Here is a 25,056-nt window from a genome sequence, read left to right as displayed (position 1 = left end):
GATTTGGGCCGGGCAGAAACCAGAGGCCAGGAACTCAATTTAGGTCTTTCACACGGGTGACAGCGACCCAAGCACTTGAGCCATCAGCAGCTGCCTCTCAGGGTCTGCACTGGCAGGGAGTTGGAAGCAGGCGTCAGAGCTGGGAACAAAACCCAGGCACTGCGATATGAGATGTGGACACCTTAACCATTCGGCCAAATGCCCACCCTGAGCCTTCTAGAATTTTATCTTCCTTCCAGAGACAGCTACCATCAAACTACCTCCAGTCTTTTCCTCTGTACATGTCCCCATTATTCCCATAATTGTTATTAAAAATGAGTGCTTCTGCATTTGTCCAGGTAAGACAAGACTGCCCAGCTAGTCCCAACCCAGGCTCCCAGGAGGCTCCAGCACTTGCTGTGCACAGGATCTCCGAGTACGCGTGTAAGAGGAGAACCACTCTGAACAACTGTAACCGCATATTCACGGTAACCAACACCCACAGCCAAGGAAGGGCTTGCTCACGTCAGTTATAAACTTTTCTGAAAATCTGGAGACGCCTCCCCAACACCTACCCACCCCTGCCTGATCTCTGGTCCTTCTTTCTGCCAGAAATGGGTCACCATCTTTCATGGAAATGGATAAATACTGTTACATTACATTCTATAGAGACACTGGATTATCATTTAATGAGAGGTATCATGAGTGGGCACACCACTAATCAAAGACAAATATTCTGAAAATCCAAGTATGGTGATTAGTGTAAAACATTAAGAGCAAATGACAAAAAGTAGCAATAGTGAATCAACTGTACTTGCTGGGCAATCACAAGACAGGGCTGCCCTGCATTCCAGCCTCTCTGGTCCTGACGAGGCGTGGACAAGTCAAGTCCTCTCTGAGCATCAGTTTTCCTACCTGTGTAACAGGAAACCAGCCAGGTCACCTCTAAAGCCATGCCCGGCTGTGAAGTGGGGTCACTGTGTTTCCAATGACCTGAGCAAGTCCACAACTGCTAGTCCCCTAGCCTCGAGTCAGTGGCCAGCTGGAGTAAACTTGCAGTAGCACGGTCAGATGCGTGTCAGCTCCACGTGGGTGAGGAAGTGCAGGAAAGAGCAGTGCCTGGGCGTGCTGAGCGTGATGTCCCAGGCGGCAACTGCTTCCTCCTCCGCCAGCAATGCACACGTGCCCCATCTTAAATGACTCTCGGCCGGCGCCACAGCTCAGTAGGCTAATCCTCCGCCTTGCGGCGCCGGCACACCGGGTTCTAGTCCCAGTCGGAGTGCCGGATTCTGTCCCGGTTGCCCCTCTTCCAGGCCAGCTCTCTGCTGTGGCCAAGGAGTGCGGTGGAGGATGGCCCAAGTGCTTGGGCCCTGCACCCCATGGGAGACCAGGATAAGTACTTGGCTCCTGCCATCGGATCAGCGTGGTGCGCTGGCCGCAGCGTGCCGGCCGCGGCGGCCATTGGAGGGTGAACCAACGGCAAAGGAAGACCTTTCTCTCTGTCTCTCTCTCTCACTGTCCACTCTGCCTGTCAAAAAAAAAAGACTCTGAACTCGGGTCTATATGCCCCAGGAGCACACCCATTCGTTCAAGCCTAGGTTAAGTGCTGCCTGTGTTTTATGTGCAAGCCAAGAGATGAGAATGCGCAGTGACCAAGGCAGAAGCCTGGCCACAGGCTGGTGGGGACCACAGCAGAGGAAAGGATCGTGCCAAGTCATGACTGGTAGGATGTGGTGAGCAACAGATGGAGTTTTTGGTTAAACCATTGCTGAGTGTCTAATGGCAGGGAACTCAGAGTTCCCTCACAAGGCACTCTGAAGCCTGTATTTTCAGTTCAAGTCTACTCCATCCCACAAGGGAGGTGCAAAGATATAGGGATCTAATTCTGGCCTTGAAGGACGTGGACAGGGGCAGGTGTTGTGCTAATAATTAAAGGAGAGCAAGATGCATTCACAAGTGGCTGCTGGCTCCAGGTCTCAGAAACAGACCCATAACTTACTTCATTATTATTACTATTATTCAGGATGCCTTTGAGATTTTGGCTGAAAATTCTGAGTTCAGAGAAAATGAGGATTCTTACGTGACATTTATAAGAGCAGCTTCGGTCCTGAAATCTCTACCGTTCCCAATCGTCAGTATGAAGGACACAGAAGGAATTCCCTGCCTGGGGGACAAGGTGAAGGGCATCATAGAGGTAAGGGTGAAACGGGATACGTTCCACCCCCTAATAGGCATATGGCGGGGGAGGGGGACAGCTAACAGAGTTTCTTGTCAATTACAAAGATGTGGTGTTCATGATTTACTTTTCTTTATAATTACATATGTATTTCTCTGTGTACCTTTTATGTGTCTACCTTGACACACACATATATGTTGAGATGGATGCACATATATGTATAATCCTAATCTCAACAGTATCACAGCAGGAGCTACATGAAGCCAGCTAATGGAGAAAGAGCTCTGGGCACAGGGGGGATATGACGTGCAGTGTTGCTGATTCTGCATCTCTCCCCTGTTCCAGGAAGAGAGCCAGGGTGGTGCCGATTTATTTAATGACATTTAAGGCACGGCAAGTTGGCTGTCTAGTAATAAGTTTCACTACTGTCAGGTGCAAAGCACATTACTGAAGGAAAGTAATCCCAGCTCTGGCAGAGGGAAGGTGGCCCTGAGCTAGATGGCCTATGGACTTGAACATGGACTGGCTTCTCAGTGGATGCAAATTAATTAATTAATTAATTCCAGCAAGTTGATGCCCATTGAAAAGAAAATAACCACAAATACATTTGTGTATTTAATAATAATAATAATTTGCACACATTTGTCAGTGGATGTTTGGCTTGGGATCCTGTAATTTAGGACCTATTTGTTCTGCGTTGTGATCCCTCAGAGTCATAGAGGAGTTTTAGATGTCAGACGAGCCAGGATTTTTGAGATTACAGGGAAACTTTTTTCTGTATCAGCCAGAGAAACATAATGCATGCAACAGGTGCCAGTTTCATGAGAAATCAGTGAATGGAGAGTCTCAGTCTGAGTGCCCAGCTTCACTAACTTAAAATATTTTTTAAATCACCCATGCAGGAAATTATTGAAGAAGGAGAAAGTTCTGAAGTTAAAGCTGTGTTAAATGATGAACGATATCAATGCTTCAAAGTAAGTGATTTTATATGTGTTTTATTTAAAAAGCGGAATGACAGAGAGGGGGGAGAGAGAGATCTATCTCCTCTCCATTGGCTCACTCCCAAAATGGCCACTATAGCCAGGGCTGAAGCCAGGAGCCAGGAACTCCATTCTGATCTCCCATGCGGGTGGCATGGGCCCACATAACTGGGCCATCTTCTGCTGCTTTCCCAAGTGCATTAGCAGGGAGCTGGTTGGGAAGCAGAGCAGTCAGATCTCAAACCAGCATTCATATGGGATGCTGGTGTCCGAGGTGGTGGCTTAACCCAATGTACCACAACACTGGCCCCAGGTGGAAGAAACTTCTGCTAATCCTTTGGATTCAGAAATCATGCAAAGGTCTAAAATGTGACTGTGAACCACAGTCCAGGTATGGGGTGTAGACTGGGGTTTAAGTCCAGGCTCTGCTACTTGCCAGCTGGGTGATAGTGAAGAACTTACATAGCCTACATGAGCATCCCTCTTTGAAATATGAAGGCAGATATGCAGCACATGGCTGTGTGCAGAGACTCCAGAGAGACAAGCATGGCAGGGATAACTTCCCACACATGCGAGCACAGACAAGCCCTCCACAGATGCCATAACCTGCCTCACACTTCTGTTTCATTTCATCATATCCTACGTCACGAAAGGACTCGCCCCACACAAAATTACCATCACCCACCTGCTTGTCACATGCAGAAGAAACCGGTCCAGGGGTGGCCTTGTACCCGCTCTCATTGCCTGAGTCCTTGAAAGGCACCAAAGTTGTTGCGATGGTTTCAGACACCAACAGCATGCCTTCCTCTCCATTTCAGCTCTTCACTGCTGTATTCGGAGTGGGGTTGAAGACCTCTGAGAAGTGGTTCAGGATGGGCTTCAGAACTCTGAGTAAAATAAGGGAAGACAAAAGCCTGAAATTTACACGGATGCAGCAGGCAGGTAAACGTTCCTCCTGAGTGTGGTGGCTGCTCTGCGTTGGCCAGGCTGGGGCAGAGGTGGAAGTCAGCCACCCTCAACTCCAATGTGGATGAGCTGGGACACTTTTCTGGTGTCTGCTGCTGCCTGGGTCCAAATCCTGGCTCCAGCACTTTTCAGCGGCGTACCCTTGAGCAAGTGGTGACCCCGTCCATAAAAGGGAAATGACACTGGTACTTAAGTGGGGAATCAATCAGATAAGGCGAGTGAAGCCGTCAGCCCCCTGCCTGATGCCTCATGGTGGCTGTGAGGTTTGTTCAGTCTCACACCAGGCTGCACTGCAGATCTGCTTCTTTCAGACGCTTCCAGACAGTCCTGACTCCCTGGCTAAGGATCACACTGGGAGCGCTGGGAGTAACGAACGCTTGGGGAAATGACAGCTGCTGCCACCACAGCTGTAACTGTGCTTTAGTTAGTTTAGTTTAGAAACATAAAGGGATTGGGAAAAGGTGGAGGTGTAGACACAGAGTGGATATACCCAACAAGGGCTCCTCAGTTTAAGAAGATCGTAGGGGACACATGAGCGCTGTTAGCTGGCAGGAACTCCCAGAGGACACTTCTGTTTATGGAGGATCTCAGTATATGTTTTTTAGAAAAGAAAAAGAATGCCAACACAGGATCATAAAGATCGGGTGTGTTCTAAATGTTTCACTTAAATACCCAACAGAAACACAATGTAATCATGATTTCCAAAGGGAGTCAAAGCCACTGTCCCCAGCACCATGACTTCCGGAGTCACAGGGAATGATGATGTCATCAACATTTATAATGATAGGAAAGGAAGGGAATTTTCTACCAGAGGAGACTGGAAAAAAAAATAAGTAAAAACAATGTGAATCGCTATCTTCCTCTGAAGTGATGACAAAAGTGGGAACAGGCAGTGGGCAAGGAAGTGAATCGGATCCTGGTGGGTCCCATCTGCGTTCCTGCAGAACACCCATTCATCCTTTCCAAGTTGCTCACCTCTGAAACAGTGCTCATTAGCTTCATTCAATGCCATATAGGAGATAAAAGAGCCTAAGGAAAAAAGACTCGGAATTTATATCTGGACTTCTGAGAGTGCACATGTAATAAGCATGGCATATACTAGCTCTAGAGATACCATTGAAAGAAAACTCGCTTAGTTACTGAGTCTAAGGAACAACAAATGGTTTGGAATAGCAGCAAAGGCTCTTTCACACTTACAGAGCAACTGAGAGGCAATGTGGTGCTTCACTTAGAAGAAATTCTTATTAAGTGATATCAAGTACTCTCGGGGCCTGAGGAGTTTCCAATTCCCTAGCCTTGTAATTGGATTTTTCCTTTCTTGTTTGGCTTTTCCAGCCCAGTGAATGAAGAGGCTATTATTCATCTAACCAATCAGACTGCTTAATGTTGTTCATTCTATGTGGAAATCTAGGAATGCTCCCATAATACTTACACTGTCCCCCCCTAAACTGGCCATGTGCACCCCTTGGAGCAGCACTATAATGAATGGAATTGTCAAGGAGAATAGCTCAGAATCCTGCAAGGGCAAGCTGAGCACGCTGAGGGTATGGTTCATGGTCAGCTGGCACACTTGATGCAGTTTTTTTTTTTTTTTTGGACAGGCAGCGTGGACAGTGAGAGAGAGAGACAGAGAGAAAGGTCTTCCTTTGCCGTTGGTTCACCCTCCAATGGCCGCCGCGGCCGGCGCACTGTGGCTGGCGCACCGCGCTGATCCGATGGCAGGAGCCAGGTACTTATCCTGGTCTCCCATGGGGTGCAGGGCCCAAGCACCTGGGCCATCCTCCACTGCACTCCCTGGCCACAGCAGAGAGCTGGCCTGGAAGAGGGGCAACTGGGACAGAATCCGGCGCCCCGACTGGGACTAGAACCTGGTGTGCCGGTGCCGCAAGGCGGAGGATTAGCCTAGTGAGCCACGGCGCCGGCCTTTGATGCAGTTTTACTTACAATTGCACTTGACTGCCGTTCCCTGAGGTTTGAGCATTCACACACCACATTTGCCTTGAAACGTCAATGTCTGAAAGACAGCAACACGCATTTAACATGACACAGGATGAGTTTCTTGTCATAAGTTAACTGCCTTGCCATACCAAAAATGGAAAGCAAATCAAATTGCTTTCATGGAAGTCACTGTCACAGGAGAAAAGAGCCGTGGAAACCTTGGGATTCTTGTATTCACACAAGAAAGAATTCGGGCGTGAGACAAAGAGTAAAGTTAAAAGGCTTTATGAGGGACAAGGCATCTGTCAGAACGGAAGGGACAGAGAGAGAGTGCTCAGTCACTAGGACTGGAGGAGAGCGAGGTTCCATGGTTGAATGGAGAGAATTCACCTGGGCAGGCCAGTGGGTGGCTCAGCAGAGAGCAGAGAGCTGAGCACTTAGGCTTTGTTTGGACTGCAGTTTTTAAGGGAGTCTCTTTACCCCTCCTCCTTCTTCTCCAGGACAAAGGATGGAGAGTCTTGGAGAAAGGGTTTGTTGGGTGAAAATAAGCAAATTCCTCCCAGATCTGCTGGTGCAGGGCAGAGCAGAGGGGCTTCCCTTAGGGCATCTGTGAAGGTTTTATTGCCCCAGGTTATCAGGTCAGGTAACCCATTTGGTCCTGAGGAGAGAGAATTCTCCTGGGAGCCTTCCTTGGGGGAAGGGCTGGAGCCACCTGGGAGGTTATCAGGATCTGAGCAGGACTTTGAAGTGCAAGATGCTGGGCTTCTGGGGCTTCCAAAGCAGATGCTGGTTTCTTCAGGCCCTTCTCACACACACACACACACACACACACACACACACACAGGCTTATGTTTAACTTCCTACCTAACATCCCATCGTCACAGCACCTCCGTGCTCATTCCTGGGATCTGCACATATCCTTAAAGAAGCTGCGAATCCGCTCACACGCATCACTGAGTAAGCAGAGTTCTGTGCAGCCAACTCAGCTGTACTTTGAATTTCAGGCATGATGGCAATTTCTGCACTAGAACCTTGTGCAGCTCTGCTTTCTAAAGCGGAGTTCCCACACTCACAAAAATGGCCATGTAGTCGTAGTAATAATAAAAGTGTGGGTTCTTTTAAAAAAGAGAAAGTATCAGTACTGACATAAAGAAAATGGCATTCCTCAGGCCGTGGCTTTGTATTATAACAGTTACAGAGATATCAGAATGAGCATCATCTCCTGTTTGGCAGTTGTCCCCATGTATAGATAACATGGGGAGTCTGAATTTGAGAACTCTGTGAGCAGGATGTTCAAGACAAATGGCTGCCGGCGCCGTGGCTCACTAGGCTAATCCTCCGCCTTGTGGCGCCGGCACACCGGGTTCTAGTCCCGGTCGGGGCACCAGATTCTGTGCCGGTTGCCCCTCTTCCAGGCCAGCTCTCTGCTGTGGCCCGGGAGTGCAGTGGAGGATGGCCCAAGTGCTTGGGCCCTGCACCCCATGGGAGACCAGGATAAGTACCTGGCTCCTGCCATCGGATCAGCATGGTGCGCCGGCCGCAGCGCGCCGGCCGCGGCGGCCATTGGAGGGTGAACCAATGGCAAAAAGGAAGACCTTTCTCTCTGTCTCTCTCTCTCACTGTCCACTCTACCTGTCAAAAAAAAAAAAAAAAAAAAAAAAAAAAAAAAAAAAGACAAATGGCCTTCATGCTGCCTCCCTCCCACTATCCTGGGACCAACAGATTCACTCCCCGTCACTCCGGAGGGCCAGTGATCGATGAACTTGCCAGTAGACTTAATGCTTATCACAGGAAAGACCTGCCTGGGGTTTACAACTAGGACACAGGCTACCTCTGAGGTGTTGGGGTTCCCCATCACTAGGGAGATTCAAGCAGAGTTTGAATGAGCCCCTCCTGGGGACACTGCACAGAAGAGCAGTGCCTTGTGTGGCAGCAAAATCAGACGTTGCTCAGCCTCCGGGAATCTCCCCAACACTTCATCCACACTCTAAGCTTTCACGTGTTCCTGGTGTGCAGGTGAAGAAGCAGCAAAAGCCATGACCTGAAACATCTTCCAACTTGTTTCAGACCCAAACCCACCCTCTTCCTGTTCACTTTGATATTTCACTGATCCATCATCCTCCAACTCTAAATCTTCCTGTCTCTTAGAAGGGCACAACTTATTGATGGGCACAAGCTATTGATCAAGAATGTCAGTTCTTCAGAATGAAATGAGGATGGAACGGCCTGGATCCCAGAAGGCTATGCAACACTATCTCCTTCTTAGGAAACTGTAAGAAAGCAAAGGGCCATTGTTGTCATGCAAAATTCACAGCCAAATGCCCTACCAGGTTACTCTGCCTCTATGGAAATGGGGTTTGGTGCTGATGCCTGTGGCCATATTAGCTCTATTTAGGGGCAGAACCACCTCCCACGGAGAGCTCAGTATGTCATCTGCATGTTGCTCTCTCTGCTGACCTGTCCAATGGCCTCTCAGGATTCCGCTACTATGAAGACCTCGTGAGCTGTGTGACCAGGGCAGAAGCAGAAGCGGTTGATGTGCTGGTTAAAGAGGCCGTGCGGGCATACCTTCCAGGTGCCTTCATCACCATGACCGGAGGCTTCCGGAGGTAAACCACGTGGGCTGCTTTGCTGCCTCTAACACTTCAGTGGCTCCTGGCCTCTCAGCTGGCCCTGAAACGGCACAAGAGGCCTTTCACAATCTGGTGCCAGCCTCCCCTGCAGTGCTGTCTCCTGCGCTCCATGTTCCACTTCACCAATCCCAAACAACATGTCGCTCCCGGCACACACGGGCCCGTCTGCCGTCTCCACTACTTTGCTCCATTGTGCTTTCTGCTTCAGTTGCCATTCATCAGGACGTCACCTGGCTGGCTTCCCCTCATCCTTTAAGAGTCAGTTTAGGTGCTGCCTCCTCCAGCCTCCTCCTCTCTGCTGGGTTAGGGTCCCCCTTCAGCGCTCCCTGAACACCTGCCAAGCACTTGCTGCAGAGTGACAGTCATCTGCTCCGGTGTGTGCCTTCCCCACTGAGCCGTTAGAGCCTAGGTGAACAGTATGAAGGAGGTGCTCAAGAAATCGGGGTCCAGCCCACGAATGAATGAACAAGCTCTTCACAGAGATGTGGGGTACTGAGGCCTCCCCTTCACAGAGGTATTTCTGGCCCTCTTACTGGTGGATTGGCTGTTTTGACAAGCCAGGTTTGGGGGCAAGGAGAAAGAGGGAAAGACTGAATCTTACAAAATGCCATTCATCTGTGTCATAATTCAAACAGCACTACCTTGGTTAAGTGAACATTTTTTTTAATCTCTTGTTGGCCTGTTTGTCACCATGTATATATGTATAGAAGAAATAATCTCTGCTTTTTGCCCATACATAATCTTATACATACTATGTATGACTTTTTCCTGTGTCATAAATTTATTTGGCAAGGAATAGAGCTGTGCCACCAAGAATATTTTGTTTAAAAAAATGTTTGTGTTGCAAACTTAAACCTTGAAGATAGAAACAAAGGTGACTTTAAAAAAAAAGTATGAGGGCCAAAAACCTAATTGATTTCCATTTTTTATATATGTTTTTAATAGGGGTAAGAAGATTGGTCATGATGTGGATTTTTTAATTACCAGCCCCGAATCAACAGAAGAAGACGAGCAGCAACTCTTACATAAAGTGGTAAATTTATGGGAAAAGAAGGTAAGAAGAAAGATTAAAAAAAAAAAAGAGGCTCATAGACTTAAGTCTTGCTACCACTGTTGAGTTTTACAATTTTCGCCCTGCCATTGCGCAATGACAGTCTAATCAATTTTTGATTTTTTGTGACACTGATACAACGCCACATGACCCAAAGTAATACGACTATCTGCTTTGGGTTCTAGAATACGCATCACAAATGTGCATTTTGCTTCTTTACACCTGTCCTTTACCAAAAGGGGCCTGGGGCAGCTGTGTAAATGTGTCTGTCAGAGACCTTTAAGCACACAAGCAAACTGGAAAACTTGCGCTGGGGAGACCTGGGCCTATGAGCCAGGAAAGCTGCAAGTTCTGAGAAGGGCAGCACTGCTAGGAGTGGGATAAAATCTGCCTTAGGCTGTGGCTGCTGCCCTGAATTCTACTCATCCTGGTTCACCCCACCTTGACTTTGTGCTGAGACAGGAAGAAGGAAGTGAACAAGGGCAGGTCGGGTGCAGCAGAGGTCAAGGCTCAGAGACACCAGCCCTGAGGACATCAGACCCAGAGCAGGCCGGCCTGTTGCCCAGGGGAGGAAGCTGAGCCAACCCCAGGTCAGAGCCACCTACAGGGCCCTGGCTCCTGGCTGACCCTAGAGAGAGCCTTTGGCACAGAGAAGGTGGCCCTTGCCTGGGGGCCTGCGGACCTGGGAAGGCTCAGGAGGCTGGGGCGAGCAGGGGTCCTTCTGGACAGCTTCACACTTCCTGAGGTTAGGGTCTGTGGGGCGTGGACCCAGCTCAGAGAGAGCAGACCCCTGGTAAAGAGAATGTTAAGTGCTAGACGACCCCAGAGCTATGAGCACTGGCAAGAGGACTCAACTCTGAACCAGATACATACTCACTTGCAAGGTCACCTCGAGGTCCCTCTGCATCTCAAAGGTGAATGGACTCAGGGAAGACAGGAGCCTGAGAGTGGACATAACAGGCCACGATAGGAGAAGGCAGGCCAAGGAGGAGTCAGAAATGCTAGCCCATCGTTCTACTTGGGCGGGGAACACCAATGACCTTGGACAAGATGAGGGAGCACAGCCTCTGGGCGCTGCTGGCCAAGGCCTGGGGCTCTTGCCCTGCGTTGTGGATCCCACCCTCGCCACACTGAGGCCCATGGTTGGCCTTTCCTCAGTTTTGGGGCAGTCACCCTGCTGGTCCCCAAGCAGAGATGGGCCCTTTAAATGCAGGTGCCACCAAGGGCTGAAAGAGCTGGGACCGGTTCTCTGATCTGTCCACGTTCCCCTCCTCTGTGAGCCAGGGATGGCGAGCCTTGCTCGTGCACTGATGGGGAGGACCAGAAGAGAGAATTCAAAAACCTGGTGCACAGTTCCTGATCAGGGCTTTTTGCCTTATAGGCGGTGGCTGCTACTGCATAATCACACATCTCATGTGCGATTCTGTACAGACCTCTGGGCCAGGTGAGGGGCCCGGGAGTGAGCAGGCGCAGCCCTTCCCTTTCCCTCAATGACAACACTGAGCACAGGGGGAAAGCTGCGGGGCCCTGACTGTGTGTGTGTGTAGCCACGTCTCTAGTTCACAGAACTGCTGAGAAATGGGAAGTAGTGACAACCACTCCAGAGTAAAGAATATGCTCACTTTGAGAAACTGCCCCAACTTTGGGAGAGGCAGAGTCTTCCAGAAGGTACTGGAGGGAGCTGGAGACAGAGGGAGGGAAGGATCCTGGTGGCGGGCCTCAGGCTCTGCCTTCGGTGGAAACCTCCTGCTCCAGTGGCCGAGGGGCTGGTGCCTGTGGGTGCAGCCCAGTCTCCCGTCACACCTCCCTTCCCTCGCTCAGTCACCAGCAAGCCGACTGCTCTGTCCCTGGAGAGAGGGAGGAAGGGAAATGTCTCCTTCCTTGTCCAGGGTCTCCCCGTTTCCAGTAGGAAACACAGAGAGCAGGCTGGTGTGACTACCCAGTCAGCCGGTGGGCACTGATGGGGAATCCAGAGCTCAGGCCTAGAAGGGAATTTTCAGAGAAGAGAAGTCACCTGAAGGGAAACGGGGACAGGAAGGAAACTGCAGACTGCAGAGATGCCCAGGCCAAGAGCTGGCGGCGACACCAGGGGTGCTGTGTGTGCCGACAACCAGGGCTCCTCATTCAAGGGGCGCCTCCCAAATGCCCCGCAAAACTCAAGAGGAGCCACGGCCAAGGATGGCCCAGCTGGCCATTACCAGCCACCTGGCGCCACCGTGTGGCAGCAGCATAAACACAGCTCACTATCAGGAAGTCAGCTTAGGAGGTTTCTTAAGAGGCGGGTGGGCATTCTGACAAAGTTGGCTTCAACGTGAGACTTGTTAATGGTTTAACAGAGTCCTTTCCAAATTTATATATTTAAATGTACACTAAAGACTGCAATATGGCACCAGTTCCAACAAGTCTCATTGAAAACCAGAGTAGCATTTCCTGGGCTGTTAGCAGAGGTTACCCCTGGCAACATCCAACATTGGTGTTCCTCCGCCAGTCCTCAGAGGGAGTCTGTTCCGCCTTACACCTTTCCTGGGCGGGATGGGAGGGGTTTCCTTTCCTGAGGTCAGCAAAAGCAAAGGGAGCCTCCTGCGTAGAAATGAGGCTTGTGGGGTCTGCAGAAGAAATGCAAAGAATGTCCCACCAGGAGCTGAAGCAGTGACGCTCCAAGTGCGCCCCCTGGACCAGCAACAGCAGCATCGGTCCTGCTTCCTTCGCCCCTGCTGGAATGCCAGGGCAGGGTCCTGCACACCACGCTTGATCAGACCCTCCACATGCTTCTGTGACAAATTCAGAATGTCTGACCCAAAGAACACGTGATAACCAGTCATTCACCCCGACAGCTGTGACTGCATTGGGGGTCATTTGCTCTTTTAGTTGCCACTTAGATTGGGCAGTTAGTTTGCATGTGTCTGCCTCCCTGGCCTTGTCCTGAGGAAATCCTGGGGAGCAGACAAATTAGAGGGTGGCGGCTTGCTGGGGCATCTCTTACAACCACTTGTTAAGCATGTTGCTAACTGCATCCCACCGCCTCCATGGCAGGGGGAGCAACAGTCTCTCATGAGAAAGAATCCCAGAGGCAACGCAGAAAAGTGGAGCTGAACCTGCAGCCACAACCCCGTCGGCCAAACTGAACCCGTCATCAGTGTAGCAGAAGGGGACACCAACTCAAAGCCACCCCCAGAAAGAACATGCTTTCTCGTTTATGGTTACACTGTCTGCAAATGAGCGAAGGGACTCCCATGCCCCAGCACTGGCTGAGATTCCTAAGTGAGGAGGGACTTTTCACGCCGTTTTGCCGTTAAGTGGCATTGGCTCTGGCTACACAGCTCTCCTGCCTGAAAACGGGGACCCTCTCCAGCAGGGACAATTCTGCCCTGTTTCTTCCAGGGATTACTTTTATACCACGACTTCATGGAGTCCACGTTTGAAAAGCTCAAGCAGCCCAGCAGGAAGGTGGATGCCTTGGATCATTTTCAAAAGTGCTTTCTAATCTTAAAATTGCCCCACGAGAGAGTGGACAGCGACAGGCCCAGCCAGCAGGAAGGAAAGAACTGGAAGGCCATCCGCGTGGACCTGGTCATGTGTCCCTACGAGTGCCACGCCTTTGCCCTGCTGGGGTGGACTGGCTCCCGGGTAAGTGCACCATGGATGTTTGCATGTTGTTCTCCAAAAGACATGGGTCGGGTCTGCCTGGCGCAAGCTGGGAGGGGACGGGGCGGGGCAGTGCCCAGAAAGCTCCTGCGATCACATGATCCAGTTAGAGGGATGAACCCACAACAGTCATTCCCAGTGTGGCGTCTAGACCAGCAGCAGTAGCCTTACCCGGAAGCAGGTAAATTCACCGCACCCTAGATCCACTGGGCTCCCTCCTGCTGATTCTGAAGCAGCTCAAATGTGAGAACCACCGAAGCAGAAAAACCAGCACGGACGTGGGCTCATCCTAGCCCTGGCTGCAGGACCTCCTAGGGGCCCCAGCCCACTTCCAGCCCCAGAGAACTGGAAGGACTCTTCTCACGGGCGTACACGTACACCCTGTACAGAGGACTTGTACACCATGCTGGACGAGCGAGGCGCTCCCGATCCCAGCCAGCTTTGCTCTGCGGCATTCGGGCCCCGAACGGGAGATGGTCCCTTACCACTAGAGGGCGCAATTCCCCAGGCTTTCCCCTAACAGCCCACAAAAAGGACAATTGCAACTGTGGGGCTTGCTCTCAGAAAACGACGGCCACTGTGCTTTCCCCAGGGATTTCTTGTCCTCTGTCTTGGGCTCCAGGCTTTGCTCTCTGCATCTTAGAGCCATGGGAAATGTCTTTCCGGGGCAGCTCACCGTTCAAAGAATCAAAGTCTGAGAGGAGGCACAGCCATGGGCGCCCTCAGTCTCACTTCCTCCATCCTTCCATACCAAGATTCAGAGAGGGTAGGTGACTTGCCAGAGATGCACAGCCATGTAGGGACAAAACCCAGGCTGTAATGGGTGTCCTGACTCCCTATGCTCTTTTTATTTAAATTTCTTTCTTTTTCATTTCCTTTGAAAAGAGGAGAAAGAGACATGTCTTCCTTCCACTGGTTCACTCCCAAAATGCCTGCAACAGTTGGGGCTGGGTCATGATGAGACCAGGAGTTAGGAACTCAGTCTGTGTCTCCTACACAGGTGGCACAGACCCAAGCAGGAGCCATTGCTTGCTGCCTTGCAGAGTGAGCATTAGCAGGAACTGGACAGAGAAGCAGAGCTGGGATTCCAGCCAGGGTACTCTGATAGGGAATGTGGGTATCCCAAGCTTCCTTATCGTCAGTTACAGTCATGGTATTTAAGGTTTAGAAAAGACACAAAACTAGGCTACTATTCCTCTAGCTCTGACTCTGGACCAGGTATTATTCTGAACACAATGCTAATTCTATGCATTCACTCATGCAACAAACATTTGACACACCCTTTTTAATATGGCAGGCCCTGTTTGGCATGGGAACAGGGTTATGGACAAAACAAATCTGATTCTAGTCTCCTGAGGTTTACGTTCTAGCGTGCTCAAGGGAGCATGGAGCTTTGTCATAGAGAACTTTCCCTGGAGGAGAAAATCTGTCACTGGAGGAGAATGATATCTCCAAATGCCTAACACTGAGGACATCATAACTGAGAGTAATTCATGTTAATTCTCTCTTGTCCAGCAGTTTGAAAGAGACCTCCGGCGCTACGCCACACATGAGCGGAGGATGATTCTGGATAACCATGCTTTATATGACAAGACCAAGGTAGAGTTTATGTCCTGGAATGGGCCCCTTTGATCCTCCTCCCCCAGGCTGGCTCCCTGAGCACTGGCTTTGCCTGATATCCGGTGTCAAGGCCCAGTTTCCTTTGCTGTGAGTGCCCTATCCCCCAGCTGATCGTGGTTAAGAACAGCTGGCAAGATCCCCACAGGCCCACGGTCCCCACCTGGCCCAGAATGTAACTCAGGAGCTTCTGGCTTAAAGACGATGAGCTCCTTGGGCCTCCGGAACCAGTCCAGCAGGGAACGTTAACTGACCTTGGATATCCTTGGTGTTTGCAATGAGTCACTCCAAAGAATTCCCCCAGAACACGAATAACACTCAAGCACCCCGCATATGCAGGGGGAAGCAGCATTTAGTGGCCACACGTAGGTCATTCATGAGGGTCACCTGCGAGAAGGAGAGCACCAGAGCTACCTGAGAAGCGGGAGGGCACGCAGCCGTCTTACTCCCTGGCTACAGGACTTACCTGGCATGCTAGCGTGCTGTGGTCACGATGCAGCTCTTGCCTCAGCAGACGGCTAAGTGAATGAACAGTTAAAGAGTCAGATGTTACATCCACATGTGTCAAGGTCTGCTGTTCTTAGAGCAGTCAAGGATATCAGCTGAGGCTCCCAGGGAGAACTGGTAGCAATGCCCCTGCTCTAGTCTAGGACTGTCTCAGTCACAGGAGTCAGAAACAGAGCTCAAAATGGCAGAAGCAAAAGAGGAAAGGGGGATCATATACCACAGCATCCAGGGGTACCACTGGCTTCAGGCACAGCTGTATCCAGGTGCTCAGATAGGCTTCACTCAGTGTTGGTTTTAGTCTCAGTCTGAGTTTTCCCACAGGTCCCATTATTCCAGTTTCAACACAGAAGAGCCTCTTTCCTAACAGCTCCAAGCAAGAATCCTAGGTGATGCTCATTGGCCAGGCTGGGGTCACGTGCCCACCTCTGACCCCACTACTGTAGCTCAGATAGGCCAGGTTTGGGTTGGATGCATCTCCTTGGAGATGGCGCAGCACCACCTGATCCTTGTGGTTTGCAATTAGCAAGGGATGGTCTCCCGAAGAAAAATCAAGGTGCTAAGATGCTGGCAGGAAAACCTCAGATGCTGAGCACATGAGCAGAGGCAGAGTCACACACACCCAACTTGGGGCCACTTACAAATTCACACGCCACACACTTCAACGTCAGCAAATGCCTTCTAGGTGCCCAGCACTGTGCTGTACACAGAAAACGGCACTGGGGCTTGGTCAGGGGCTGGTGTGGAAGGCTGGAGGGGAACCCCACACGTCCAGGCATCCTCTAGTTGCTGGCAATACCTAGTTCTCACTGCACATTTTAGGTAGGTGAACATGAAGAAAGACGCATGTAGAATCACCCAGAGCTCAGAAACAGACTGATGACTTCTGAAACGTTGCTTTCATTAGAACGGGTGTGGCTCAAACTTAAGTGTCGCTTTAAAAGCACTGTCAGATGGTTCAGTGTGGTTAAGAACTGCAGACCAACAGGGAAAAAAAAATCCAGGTGCCGTTTGCTGTGTGTGTCGAGCTGCCAGGATTTTACTTGCATTCCCTCCGTACCATATTTTTGGATGGGAAGCTGTTAAACGTACTTCTTACAATCCGAAGCAGGGAATTATGTTTGGCAAGAAGTCCTTCTGATAAGGCCGTTTGATAAGGCATGCTTTCACTGGGGCTGCACTGAGATGCTTAAAAAAAAATGTCTAAATGCACCCATTTTGTTGTTTTCAGAGGATGTTTCTCCAGGCAGAAAGTGAAGAAGAAATATTTGCGCACCTGGGACTGGATTACATTGAACCATGGGAAAGAAATGCCTAGAAAAAACTTGTCAACATTTTTTTCTTCCCTGTTCTTTCCAGGTTAAGTAAGTTACGTGTCACATTAGCCAAAGATGCCTTCGGAAAGTTCTGGATTCTTGAGGTCCTGCTTAAACGCAGATTGCCACTAGAAATAAATAGCTTTGGGAACAGGATAAGGCACCACCTGCTCACGGGTTATGTGCCGACAGGCCCTTAGGACAACTGTCGCTTCTAATGCATGAGGCATTTTGCTGTAGAAACAGTGCTGCTGTGGGTGCTCAGGGCCCACTGTGCTCCCAGTGTAGCTGGAGCACTCTCAACCTCCAATAAAAACCAGAGGAAGCCAGCAGGTGGAGTCGTCTTTTCTTCACTCAAATAGTATAAAAGATTTTTAACCACCGATGTCAAAAGTGTCAGTTTCCACTTTATTTTTGGGGGACAAACAGGGCTAGTTAGAAGACACAGTGATTCCAAAGGGGATGCCGGGTCCTAGCTTCGCAGGAGGGGGTGCTGACTCTGGATGGGCTCAGCTCTGATCCCCAAGGAGCTGAGCGCCAGAGTCCCAGCACAGCGCCACCTAAGGGCCGAATTCCCACTGCTTTCACTCACAGGGAAGTGCTGTGTCTAAACCACCAAAGCGGCATCTCTGTTTTTCCATCTTGGCGCCTGTCTCTGGAGCTCCGTGGCTCAGCCTCTCTCAGGAAGACGATCTCTCCTGGTCTCTTCGTGTTAGGGCACCCTAGGAAGGGAGGCAGCCATGGGAGAGGCAGCCCATGGGATTCCCAGGCTCCAGACCCCTTCTGACGCCCTCCGTTCCAGCCTCCTTGGGGTCCTCAGCCTGCTGAAGACCAGCGAGACCCCTAGTCACCCTTCTCCCTTTCTCCAGTCCCCTCAGAGAAGACGACATCGGGACATCCAAGACCCCACAGAGAGGCACGGTGCCCCCAGCACACACACAGAAAGCGACTCCTTGCCTTCCTAGTGCAGTAGTATCAGCAGAATTTGAGTGACATAGCACAGATCTGCCCAGTGGCTGGGCTATCCTCCACCTGGGACCAGCGGGCTAACCTGAGCTTATCCTTGTGATGACAGCACAGACCGAGAGCAAGCAAACTCCAGTGAGCAAGCACTTTTCAAGCCTCTTCCCGTGCCTGTTAACGTCAGGCAGCAAAAGCACGGCACGGCCTGAGTCTTGGGGGCTGGGAAAGTGTGTCACAGTGCCAAGGCGTGCCAAGTTCCAGGGCAAAGAGCATGGATGCAGGGAGTGGGGGAAGGGCTGGGCCTGTGAATGTGAGGCACTTGAGAGAGACCAGTGTGGGCATCCTGTTCACTCTTTCCTCTCCCCACAGCCCACTGCACTCAGTCCTAGCAAATCCCGAGGTGCCAGGGAGCTAGGAGCAGGAACCTCGGCTCGGCAGGGCACTGACCTCTGAAAGCCAACATGGTGGCAGGCAAAAAAGGAGAGGCAGGGGGATGCCTGCAGAGGAAACTCCCCCAGGCATCTGGGTTTTAAGAGGAGGAATGACCTTGAGGTTTCCTTCTATCATCCAGTCCAGCCCATCAGGATGAGCCCCCCCCCAATCAATATCGCATCACGTCCGCAATCCAGCATATGCAACGGGTGTTAGGTGTTTCTTTTTTAAGTTTACTAATTTATTTATACTTATTTGAAAGGCAGAGCAACAGCAACAAATGCTTTCAACAGCTGGGGCTGCCAGGAACCCAAACTCCCTCCGGGTCTCCCCTGTGGGTGGCACGGATCCAAGAACTTGAGCCATCACCTCCTGTGTCCCTGGGTGTGCACTAGCAGCAAGCTGGATTAAAGCGGAAGTGGGACTGGATCCAAGGCATTCCAGTATGGAATGCAGGTGTCCCAGGAAGCACCTTAAACCGCTGCACCACTGACACCTGCTCCTTGTTGAGTGTCCACAGTCACTTTCCAAGGAGTCCCGAGGTGCGTAGAACACTTGATATACAAAGGAGAAGAACCTGCAGGCATGTTCCCTGTCCAAGGTTAAGCCACTATGCAGCGAAGCCAGGTTTGACCTCAAGTCCCAGCTTGTGTGACTCCAAAGCCCAGGCTCTTTCTCCCAATCTGGAAAGTTCAGGAAGCAGCCATGTTAGCTCGGCCATCCCACAGACCTACATCCATCATCCATCCATCCATCCATCATCCATCCATCCATCATCCATCCATCCATCACCCATCCATCCATCATCCATCCATCACCCATCATCCATCCATCATCCATCCATCCATCATCCATCCATCCATCTATCATCCATCCATCCATCATCCATCCATCCATCATCCATCATCCATCCATCACCCATCCATCCATCCATCACCCATCCATCCATCATCCATCCATCATCCATCCATCCATCATCCATCCATCCATCCATCCCCCATCATCCATCCATCCATCATCCATCCATCCATCCATCACCCATCATCCATCCATCATCCATCCATCATCCATCACCCATCCATCCATCATCCATCCATCTATCATCCATCCATCATCCATCCATCACCCATCCATCCATCATCCATCCATCTATCATCCATCCATCATCCATCCATCACCCATCCATCCATCATCCATCCATCATCCATCCATCATCCATCACCCATCCATCCATCATCCATCCATCTATCATCCATCCATCATCCATCCATCACCCATCCATCCATCATCCATCCATCTATCATCCATCCATCATCCATCCATCACCCATCCATCCATCATCCATCCATCATCCATCCATCACCCATCCATCATTCATCCATCCATCCATCACCCATCCATCATCCATCCATCATCCATCATCCATCCATCCATCATCCATCCATCCATCCATTGTCCATCCATTCATCATCCATCCATCCATCCATCCATCACCCATCATCCATCCATCATCCATCCATCCATCCATCATCCATCACCCATCCATCCATCATCCATCCATCCATCCATCATCCATCCATCATCCATCCATCCATCCATCACCCATCCATCATCCATCCATCATCCATCATCCATCCATCATCCATCACCCATCCATCATCCATCCATCATCCATCATCCATCCATCCATCATCCATCCATCCATCCATCGTCCATCCATTCATCATCCATCCATCCATCCATCCATCACCCATCATCCATCCATCATCCATCCATCCATCCATCGTCCATCCATTCATCATCCATCCATCCATCCATCCATCACCCATCATCCATCCATCATCCATCCATCCATCACCCATCCATCCATCCATAATCCATCCATCCATCATCCATCCATCCATCCATCATCCATCCATCCATCACCCATCCATACACCATCCATCTATCCATCCATCCATCAATCATCCATCCATCATCCATCCATCCATCCATCCATCCATCATCCATCCATCCATTCTGGCCTTCCAGGCAGTTTCACCTGCTGCTCCTGTTGTCCCCGCACAGTTACGATGGGACGCCCTTCCTCTCTTGGAACATTCTGGTTTGCAGGATAAGTGATATGGTCACTGTGTTTATGAGCCCCTACTGTGTGCCAAGCCCTGTTGCTGGCACTGAGGACTCACAGAAGAACAAAACTCGTTTCGGCTCACAGGCAGTTTTAGGGGCATCTCTGTCACTTTTCGGAACCAAAGTGTGAAGTGTTTGTACCTTGCTGAGGAAAGGGAATCCTAGACAGACCTTCTCTGAGAGTGGCTCAGCTGGGTTCAGAGCCTGCCCATACCCCCACCCTGAGCTGTGTCCCAGGGCACCGCTGTCGCACACAGCACAGCTCGGAAGACATAGCCACGGTCCCAGCACGGCATGAGAGGCTGGGATGAATGCCCTCAGGAACCAGCCTGCCAGGACCCAGACACACGGAGGAACGAGAAGGAGGTTTGGAGCTGTGAGCCCCACTCTGGTTAATCCGGAGCCTGGGTGAGAGCGGTGATGACACCTGTCTCCGTGGCCAAACGACAGGCTAGGGTAAAACTTAAGGGGCCTGGTGTGGGACTTAGCCCTTCTTCCCCACGGCTCCCTGGAGATCACAGAGAGTGGGAAAGCAGAGCCTGGGCTGAGGCAAACTCCATGACCACTAGTCCACATCCAGGGAAGCAGGGCCAGTGAGCGGCTTGGAGGAAGCCAGCGGGAGGGAGGGTGGAGGAGCACTGAGCTGAGAGCCAGGCCTGGCTTCGTGGGGTGCTGTGGGAAGGGTGGGGGAGTCGGGCTCTGAACGCTGCTGCCCAGCAGGGCTCCATGGCTCACCGTACCTTCCCACGACCTCGCGGTCGGCCAGCGTCCCCTTCCTTGGAGGACTCAGCAGAACGTTCCGAGTTGGGTTCAGGCGGCGTCTGGGAGTCGGAACTTGGGCTCCGCATAAAGCAGGCAAGGGCAGCCGCGCCCTGGCAAGTGGGGGCGGTAGCATCACTCCCACCAGCGCCTGGGGCCAAGCCTGAGGCCGAGCAGCACCTCAACGAGGTGACCTAGTGGGTGCGGAAGGCGCCGCATCAAAGCTGCTCTCCTGGGCCTCCCGGGCCTCCCGCGCACCGCAGCTTGGAAGAGACGCAAGGACCAAGCACGCCGTCCATTAGTCCCTGAGGCTCGGACTTCCCTTTCATCAGCAGAGGATCAGCGCCAGATGGCCATTGGTAGCTCTCCAGCCAATAGACAGGCTGCCCAGAGTCAGGTGGGCATCAAGAGTCCAATCAGCTACGATGGGGATGGGGTGGGTGGGCGTGTGCACGCGGGCACGCATGCGCTTACTGGCCGTGCGTGCGTGTGATGGCTGTGTGTCAGTGTCCTTGTGCGTGCGTGGCTGCCTACAGGGAGAGGGCGTTTGGGGCGGTGGCTGTGGTCGGGTGGGACTAAATGTTGCCATTCTGACCGCACGATTCGGTGGCCGTGGGTGTGTTCATAATGTTGTGGAGCCATCACCAGCAATCTCCAGAGCTTGCTCATCACCTCAAATCTGTGCCCACTAAGCGGTAAGTTTGCACTCCCTGGCAGCCTCTCTGCTGCTTCCCGTCTATGACTTTGCCTTTTCCAGCGCCTTCATACGGGATCAGCTGACTTTACTTAGCTCGATGCTTTAAAGGCTCATCCATGTCACGGGTATCAACATTGGCTTCCTTGTTCGGGCGGAATAATAGTGTGTTCGGTCAGTGTGCTGTATTCTTGTTGACCTGCTCATCGGACTGACGGGGATCAGGGCTGCTCGCACCATTTGGATAGTGTGCATAATGCTATGAGGAATATGGGTAACACGTGTCTGTGTGAGTCTCTGCTTTCCATTCTTAGAGTATAAATCTAGAAGTGCAACTGCTGGGTTAAGTGAAAATCCTAGGCGGCCCCGTAGGCCTTTGCACAGCAGCCGCACCATTTTACAGTCCCACCTGCAGGACTCAGGCCCTCCAGGCTCCCCGCATCCCGCCCGACGCTCACTGCCTTCCATTGTGTTGGGTTTCACAACAGCTGTCCTACCGGATGTCAAGTGGCAGATGCCCAACCCGGAGCCAAGACGGTTCAGACGGAAAACAGTGCTCTGGACAGGGCTGCAGGGTTAGGCATGGAACAGGGCACTTCATCAAGTTCATGGGAAGTGGAGTTGAAAGACAAGTTTATTTGGTGCAAATAAAGCATTTTTAAGCTGCGAATAATGTTTCATAATTCTCATTTTCCACAAACTTCTTGAAGACCTCATAGGTGACATCTTGTGTTGCTGACTGAAGAAAGCTTAGGATCTGGAGGAGGCAGACAGCTGCCACATCCAGTGGAGAGAGCTCTCACCATTTGGCACCGTGTGCTGTTCACATGCCTCGCAGCTCAAAGTCTTCATCCTCTGATGTGGGCGTGAGCACCTTAGTTTCCACTGTGGTTCTTGCCTCACACAGAGATAAGAATTCTAAGGGGAGGCATTGTAGGAACAGAGTTTATTTAACAGCAACAGAGAAAGCATCCATTCACGCATGAGTGTGGGCTGCCCCCACGGAGAAGCACCTGTCATGAGTGGACCAGAGGCTTTCCCAGAGAGAGAGAGGAAAAAGCTTGAATAGCACTCCCAGCATGGTCCGCAGCAAAAAAAAGAGAGTTCTCTCCTGTTCTCAGTCTCTCTCTCTCTCTCTCTCTCTCTTTTTAAAGGTTTATTTATTTATTTGAGAGGCAGAGGTCTTCTGTCTGCTGGTTCACTCCCTGAATGGCCACAACAGCTGGAGCTGGGCCGATCCGGAAGTCAGGAGCCAGGAGCTTCTTCCAGGTCTCCCACATGGGTGCAGGGGCCCAAGGACTTGGGCCATCTTCTGCTGCTTCCCCAGGCCATAGCAGAGAGCTGGATCAGAGGAGGAGCAGCCGGAACACAAACCGGTACCCGTATGGGATGCCGGCTCTGCAGGCAGAGGCTTAACCTGCTACTCCACAGCATCGGCCCCTGTTCTCAGCCTCTTTTATGAGGTAGGGGTGGTGCTTTTGCATGTGTGATGCCATCTGGTAAGTCTATGGCACCTCCTCATGCGGTTTGATATCCATGTAATCAGGGTATCTCCCTCTTGGCCTTGGATGAGACACAGGCATCTGGGAAGGCAGGCGTCTTTGATAGATAACATGCAGGGCTGCAAGGGCTCCAGCTCACGTAGACTCAGCCAGCTGCCTGCCTGTTCACACCGATCACTTTCTGCTGCCCCAGTGTTTCAGGTGTGTTATTCAGGATTATTCTAGGTATTATGAATTTTTAAAAAGATTTACTTATTTATTTGAAAGGGGTGGGGGGAGTTCGGTCTTCCCTCTGCTGATTCACTCCCAGTGGCCACAACGGCTGGAGCTGGGCTGGTCTGAAGCCAGGAGCCAGGAGTTTCTTCTGGGTCTCCAATGAAGGTGCATGGGCCCAAGCACGTGGGCCATCTTCTGCTACTTTCCCAGATGCATTAGCAGGAAGCTGTATTGCAAGTGGAGCAGCTGGGGCTGGAACCGAGGACCATATGGGATGTCGACACTGCAGGTGGTGGCTGACTTTCCATGCCATATCACTGGCCCCTGGTATTATGAATATTTTTAAGTTGACTTAATTAATGAATATATTCAAGTGTTTGCCATGTTAACAGCCATTTTTCTAGCCACAGGACATAGAACAAAAAACAACCTGTCAAAAATGTTTGCCAATATAATCATAAGCATGAAGTGTATGTTCTAGAAAGAAATTTATTTTGGTGTTTGCCACAAAACAATGCTTTTCCTCTTATAATAGTGATATAAATCTTCCTTTTTGAATATAATATTTAAATAAGAAAAGTAAATCAACATACGAAAAAGCTTGTAGGGAATATTAGCAGTGGGACGGTGATGTGGCAAGAATGGGAGGCGAAGTGAGGAGAACCAGGGGCCTGACACTGGGGAAATGTGTAGGGAACCCCCCCCCCCCACACACACACACACTAACAGCTCTCCAGCTCTGATTCTGCCCAGTGCCTGCCGGTCCGTGCAGGAGGACCAGAGAATCTCAGAGATTCTAACGCGAATTCTCTTCTCTGAAAAGCCCTGTGGAGAATTCCACAGACGTCCTAGGCTAGGCTGCAAGTGTTTTTTTGTTTTTTTGTTTTTCTTTCTGCCAGAATCAGAACTGTCTTTGCCCCTGCCGCCTACTTTATTTGGGAGCACAGCACCCTCTGGTGGCCAACAAAAGGTGTTTCAGAGGCAAAGACAATCCTATTTAGAGCGGTAGAATGAGGAAGAAACCCAGGAATGTTGAGTGGGGGGCCTTAGAGGCCTTCTAGTCCAAGCTCCTCCTCTACAGAGAGCAAACCACGATCCGCAGAGAGGCAGTGCCCAAACGTCACACAGCAAATTTGTGCACCCACTGTGGCCTCCCCAATTATTACCCCACCCCATGACGGTGGACGAGCCACCTAACCGCGCTGAGCTTTGATCGCCTCCTCGGTAAAATGCTGGCTCCTTCCTAGGCACCCACTGGAGGAGTGCATGAGGCAGTGTTTGTGACGAGCTTGATTCGAGAATCCTTTGGACTGGAGCAAATTCGTAGTAACTTGCGGAAAAGGACACTAAGGCACTGGCCGTGCTTCTTCCCGGCCCGTGAAGCCACAGCGGGAGGTGTGAAGGTGAGGGATGTGCTCTGACTCCCGGACTCCCGGCCCTGCTGCACCTGTCTGCACTTGCCAGCCCGCATCTGCAGGCCACCCAAGTCCCACCAGTGAGCCCGCATTTTCTGTGGAGGCCAACAGGGGGCTTTCGGGTACTTACTGGCCTTTAT

At 51.1% G+C, this 25,056-nt stretch overlaps 1 protein-coding gene across 2 annotated transcripts in view; it reads left to right on the top strand.

Moving 5' to 3' along the window:
• Positions 1-17,128, top strand: part of DNTT (DNA nucleotidylexotransferase) — a 32,037-nt gene extending 14,909 nt beyond the window's left edge. Inside the window, exons 3-11 of one of the 2 annotated variants that reach the window (XM_070057485.1) lie at positions 339-467; positions 2,003-2,173; positions 3,058-3,129; positions 3,954-4,077; positions 8,516-8,648; positions 9,618-9,726; positions 13,105-13,350; positions 14,887-14,967; positions 16,721-17,128. In XM_070057485.1, the coding sequence (XP_069913586.1) occupies positions 339-467; positions 2,003-2,173; positions 3,058-3,129; positions 3,954-4,077; positions 8,516-8,648; positions 9,618-9,726; positions 13,105-13,350; positions 14,887-14,967; positions 16,721-16,807 (1,152 nt within the window). In that variant the 3' untranslated portion in view covers positions 16,808-17,128. Of the gene's footprint in view, positions 1-338; positions 468-2,002; positions 2,174-3,057; positions 3,130-3,953; positions 4,078-8,515; positions 8,649-9,617; positions 9,727-13,104; positions 13,351-14,883; positions 14,968-16,720 lie in introns of both variants that reach the window. The other variant, XM_002718550.4, reaches the window with a different exon arrangement.
• Positions 17,129-25,056: the final 7,928 nt, after the last annotated feature.

This window comes from Oryctolagus cuniculus, chromosome 15 (genome assembly GCF_964237555.1).
Source record: "Oryctolagus cuniculus chromosome 15, mOryCun1.1, whole genome shotgun sequence".
Taxonomy (NCBI): Eukaryota; Metazoa; Chordata; class Mammalia; order Lagomorpha; family Leporidae; genus Oryctolagus; species Oryctolagus cuniculus.
This window is presented reverse-complemented; position numbering and strand designations above follow the sequence as displayed.